The 5,384-nt window shown below is 37.7% G+C and overlaps 1 protein-coding gene across 1 annotated transcript in view; it reads left to right on the top strand.

The window, feature by feature from the left end:
- The first annotated feature begins 473 nt into the window (after nucleotides 1-473).
- Nucleotides 474-5,384, top strand: part of LOC106633350 (galaxin) — a 15,466-nt gene continuing 10,555 nt past the window's right edge. Inside the window, exons 1-7 of the mRNA XM_014336045.2 lie at nucleotides 474-499; nucleotides 1,100-1,254; nucleotides 2,831-2,965; nucleotides 3,816-4,013; nucleotides 4,330-4,431; nucleotides 4,593-4,766; nucleotides 5,053-5,066. Coding sequence (XP_014191531.1) covers nucleotides 2,944-2,965; nucleotides 3,816-4,013; nucleotides 4,330-4,431; nucleotides 4,593-4,766; nucleotides 5,053-5,066 — 510 coding nt within the window. The 5' untranslated portion in view covers nucleotides 474-499; nucleotides 1,100-1,254; nucleotides 2,831-2,943. The remainder of the gene's footprint in view (nucleotides 500-1,099; nucleotides 1,255-2,830; nucleotides 2,966-3,815; nucleotides 4,014-4,329; nucleotides 4,432-4,592; nucleotides 4,767-5,052; nucleotides 5,067-5,384) is intronic.

The raw sequence follows: 5,384 nt of genomic DNA, 5'->3' as shown, positions 1-5,384 counted from the left end.
TATGTATGTATGTATGTATGTATGTATGTATATATATATATACACATACAGAGAGAGAGAGAGAGAGAGAGAGAGAGAGAGAGAGAGAGAAAATAGTGTTTATATGTGTGTGTGTCCATTTTAGGCTTTTTCACGTCAATAATTTTAAGATGGGCTTTATGTGAAAAGACAACAGCAGAAGAACTAGGTTTCTGTTTCCATCTGTTCCCTTTCCCCCCCCCTCTCTCTCTGTCTGTGCACTCTTCTGTGGTTTTGTCGTGACTAATGTACAGTGGAAAAAGGCAGTCGATTGTTGCTTTTGAACAGATACTTTTGTAATATTTATCAAATTGTATCACGCTAGAAAATGACATGGCATAAGCTTTGAATTAGGAAATATTGAATCTATTTATTCAGAAAAACAGATTTAACAGGTTTTAGTTTGTTAATACAAATTATTCACAGCTTTGAATGTTTGCTTGTCCACAGAGCCTGCAGGCTCCAATGATAATTGTCATCGGTGAGTCACCTCTGCCTTACTGTGAAAATGTGTGATGCTTATTTTTACCATTTGATCATCATTGCAAGTTAAGTGCTGTTCAGTGAGTGTCACTGAGGTTCCCTACAAGAAAAGAATTAACAAATGAGGCTGTCATGCCTGTTCAAACAAAAGGCGCGAGTTGGATTTGTTGAAATTGGTGTTGCATGCTTGTCCACCTTTGTTTTTTAATGGCTGAATAATGACTAAACATTTGTCCATTCTCTGGTCTCTTGCTGCTTAAGTGTGCATTAACGATTTGACCACATCTGTCAGTTCAGGGTTAACCTCTGCTTTAACCAGTTGATTGGCCGTAGTACCTTCACCATCCACTTCATTAAAGTAATTTATCTTTCCACTTCTGATCATCATATTCACTTCACTCATTAGAGCCCACACTTCTGACACCACTTGTCAGTTTGACCGGCAGTATCTTTTAGGTTCAAACAAAAGGCATCTTCCACAAACTAATAAAATACAATAAAGGTAATGAAACCACTTGTTTTCCCTGCAGAGGAAGATATACTTTTATATCTGACTGCCAGCAATAATGTCCAGGCTTTGGTCATCTATGCTTTTCAGAAAAGACTGTAATGGAACATGGTATGACATCAAAGAGGCTACATGCTGTGAAAACAGACTTCACCCTGGTGCAAGCCTGTCTTGTTGTGGAAATGAGCCTTACAGTCCTGGAACAGCCACTTGTTGTAAACAGCAACACAGACACACTGTCACAGGTAATGAATTTATAAGATAGAAAACTGGAATGTAAAAAAAAAAAAAATGAATAGAATAGTAATATTAAAAAGTCATCAGCTGGTATTAAAATAGGTTATATGTTTCCATATATTCAGATCTATTCTTGAAGGTTTTTTTCTCACTTCTGAGAACATTTGTGTATCACTCAACCTTGCATTATGGGTATTAAGCAGATAAAGGTTTTTCTTTTTTAGCAAACAAAAAATGCTAGACACCTACAGTGCTGATGTGATGGTTGAGAGGGAAAGCTTACACTATTTTGTTGCAACCATCATAAAGTACGGGGAGATGTTAGGAAACAGAAGTACAGTGCATTAGGAAAGTATTCATAGCGCTTCACTTGTTCCACATTTTGTCATATTGCAATCTTTACCAATAGATTAAATTCATTTTCACCCCAACATTCTACAGCTAACACCCCAAAGTGACAAAGTAGAAAAATAGTTTGCCTGAAATTCTTGCAAATTCATTAAAAATAAAAAAAATAAATGATAACATATACATGTACAAGTATTCACATCCTTCACTCAATACGTTTGAAGCTCCGTATTGAGTCTTATTGAGTATGATTTTTAGACAGTTTGTCATATTATTCTTCCCAGAAACTCTTAAGCTCCATTGGGTTGGACAGGGACCATATGTACACAGTCATTTTCAGATATGTACAATTAGATTTAAATCTGGTTTCTGACTTTCCTAATTAAAGACATTCACATACTGGTCCCAAAGCCACTCCTTTGCTGTCTTGGCTGTGTGCTTAAGATTGTTGTCCTGTTGGAAAATTAACCATTGCCCCTTCTCCAGTCTCTGCTGCCGAAAAACATCCACACAACGTGATACTGCCACCTCCATGCTTTTCTGTAGTGATGGTGTTAACCAAGTAATTAGTGGTGCCTAGTTTCCTCCAGATATGATGTTTGGCATTCAGGCCAAAGAGGCAAATCTTTGTTTCATCAGACCAGGGAATGGTTTCTCGTGGTCTGAGAGTCCTTCAGGGGACAGCCACTCCAGGCAGGCTGTCATGTGCCTTTTACTGAGGAGTGGCTTCTGTCTGGCCATTCTACCAGACAGGCCCGATCAGTGGAGTGCTGCGGAAATGTTTGTCCTTCTAGAAGGTTCTCCTCTCTCCACACTGCAACACTGGAGCTCTGTGAAAGTGATTATCAGGTTCTTCGTCACCTCCCTAACTAAGGCCTTTCTGCCCTGACCACTCAGATTGGTGGGGCGGCCAACTCTAAGAAGAGCCCTGGTGATTCCAAACTTCTTCCATTAATGTGCTCATTGGGACCTTCAATGCTGAAGAAATTTTTCTGTACTCTTCCCCATATCTGTGTCTTGATACAATCTTGTTTCATAGGTGTGAATATTTTCCAGATGCACTGTGGCTGTCTCGATGCTACTCAAGTAAAAGAAGCAAAAGAAAACAAAACAGTTTTTAGATTGAACTGAGTTTCTTTGAAGTTGTGAACTTTCTAATCGTGATTTGATGCACTTGTAATAACACTCTTTCAGCAGTTACATTAAGGTACTGGTGTCTGCATCCTGTTTTTACAGCCAGAGTTACACAGGGTCTTAGTGAAAAGGTATCCAGCTGCTGTGAACTGAAGGCTTACAATCCAGTGAATGAAATATGTTGCCAGTCAGCCATCATAGCAAAACCTTCACCAATGGCTGAGTGTTGTGGTAAAGGTGAGTAGATGCACTGATGGAAAGCATTAAATCAATTCTAAAGTATACAATGTAAATATGGAATTATGTTTTCTCCATCACTAAGTTTTGAGTGTCTGCAAATTTGTAGTTGTTTGAGTATTAAATCGTGAGATTCAGTTAAGGTGCAAACTGAAAGACATAGGAAACTGCAAGGTGGTGTCAAGAGAGAATATAACTAGCCACCATCAGATGGCAGACTTTGGAAATCAAGAGAAATGACTGAAGGCAGAGAAAATGATTAAGTGGTGGCTTGATGCATGCTCAATCATTCAGGTAAGGGAATGCCAACATTTTCATTGGGAGAAACTTTTTGTCACTCATCCAAGTGATTTCTTCAGTCTCAGCTGACTGCTGGTTTCCCCAACCTTATAAATAATACATCTGCATAATGACAGGCACTATCACCACTGACTAACAATGGGTCATGAGGGCGGTTTCATGATCATTATTATGCAAATTGTCATGACCATTAAGTCAAAGGAGCTTGCAAAGAAAAGCGTCTGGACAAGAACCCTAGCAAGTATAAAGCTAATATAACGGTGGAAGTATTACTAAGGGACATAACTAGATTGAATTGAAATCAGTGATTGTCTCTTGAAACAGTCATAATGAGATGCATCAGGGCACTCGTTTGGGAACTTTCTAAATGAACTTTAATTTAAAAGGTCAACAAGACATAAAAACTGAATGTACAGAATATACAGTAAAACATGATTAGAAAACACACGCACACACTTAAAGGTTTACCAACATTGCAGCAGCTTGACAGCTTAGCTATGGTTAAGGTAAATTAAGAAAGCAAAAAACAAAACATATTTTCTTTTCACAGATGTTTTTGATAGGGTCAAGCAGTTGTGTTGTGGTTCACCTGATATTAAGATGATTCTGATGAGAAATTCCAGTCACCATCAGTGCTGTGGTCACAGCCAGTATGACACCGAGACTCAGTGCTGTTGTTCAAATGAGGAGAAGAGGCTGGAAGTACACCCAAAGATTTCATCCTGCTGTCTCAGGGACTCCACTTCAGGTCAACACAGCATATCACACTGTGCAGAATAGATTTAATAAAATCTAAATCTGAAATCTGAAAGTTTTGCAGTTTGCATCATACTTTACATGTTAGACCAAGACAAGAAAGTCATTTGATGGACTAGAAATTTTAAAAAAAAGTCTTATCCCTCAAGACTATCTGCACTAGATATGCCATGTCTTTAATGTTGCATATACTTAAAAAAATCTTTGTGGAAGTATGAAAGTATGATAGCTGTCACAGAGTATTTAAAGGAAGCCAATGTTAATTACTGTGAGTAATGAAAGCGTGTTGACTGTCTTTTCAACTACAGCTCATTTATGTGGAAATGAGACCTATGACAAAAACACACAACTATGCTGTCAGTCAACTGTTATTGACAAACATTCACCGAATCACAGATGCTGTGACAAAAGTAAGTGAAGCTGAAAAAACAGAAAAGTATTTCACTGAATATACAGTAGATGATTAGGAAGATTATTCACCAAATGAAGAACATACAGACATCTTTAAAAAGCTTTAGCTATGATTAAAGTTCAAGTGTTTCAGTTTTTGATATCTGTATCTTTTCCACAGGGGCGTATGATGGGGAAAAGGAGCTGTGTTGTGGTCCAATTAGTGATAAGAAGATCCTGACAAGGAACTCCCCAGATCACATGTGCTGTCATCAAGGCCAGTTCAACAGCAAGACTGAGTGTTGCTGCTGGAAGGATGATGGTGCTGAGATACAACCGAGGAATTCATCTTGCTGTAAGTCATGTATATCTGAATGGCATAACTTGCCAAAGGCAGCTTAACGCACATCTTAAAATTCGATTTAAAAGTATGCTCTTCATTTTATATTTTATATTTAAATCATGAAAACTGAATACAGTTTTATTTTAGTGTTGGGAACAGTTCCATCATATTTGTAATGAAATCAACTCATAGACCACAGCGCTTATCGCATTACATACTTATAATCAGATTAAATGCAATAAAAAATTGTTAATATATTATCATTTTAATCAAAATCCTTTGTGCTTCATGTTCACAGGTATGCAACAAGAGGTAAGTGTTATGTTTTCCAAGGAAGGAAGTTGTTAATAATTAAACTGAAAATAACAGACAAGCGCCACTCAAGGGCAAAAAAAACAAAGAAACACAACAAAACCAAAAAGATGTTCACAAAAAAATGTCTGTTAACCGAAAACATGCTTTTATCCACAGTATGTGGCTATAGAAGGGCTCCCAAAAGTTCTCTTTTGCCTTTGCCTATAGAGTCAGCTTGGCAGTACCCAAGTCCAAAGTCCATACTATGTTATTTATTGTATGTGTGTGTGTGTGTGTGTGTGTGTGTGTGTGTGTGTGTGTGTGTGTGTGTGTGTG

This window comes from Haplochromis burtoni, unplaced genomic scaffold (assembly GCF_018398535.1).
Source record: "Haplochromis burtoni strain Fernald_Lab_line unplaced genomic scaffold, NCSU_Asbu1 Contig_128, whole genome shotgun sequence".
In the NCBI taxonomy this organism is placed as follows: domain Eukaryota; kingdom Metazoa; phylum Chordata; class Actinopteri; order Cichliformes; family Cichlidae; genus Haplochromis; species Haplochromis burtoni.
The sequence above is the reverse complement of the archived record's forward strand: the minus strand, read 5'-3'. Positions and strand labels throughout refer to the sequence as shown.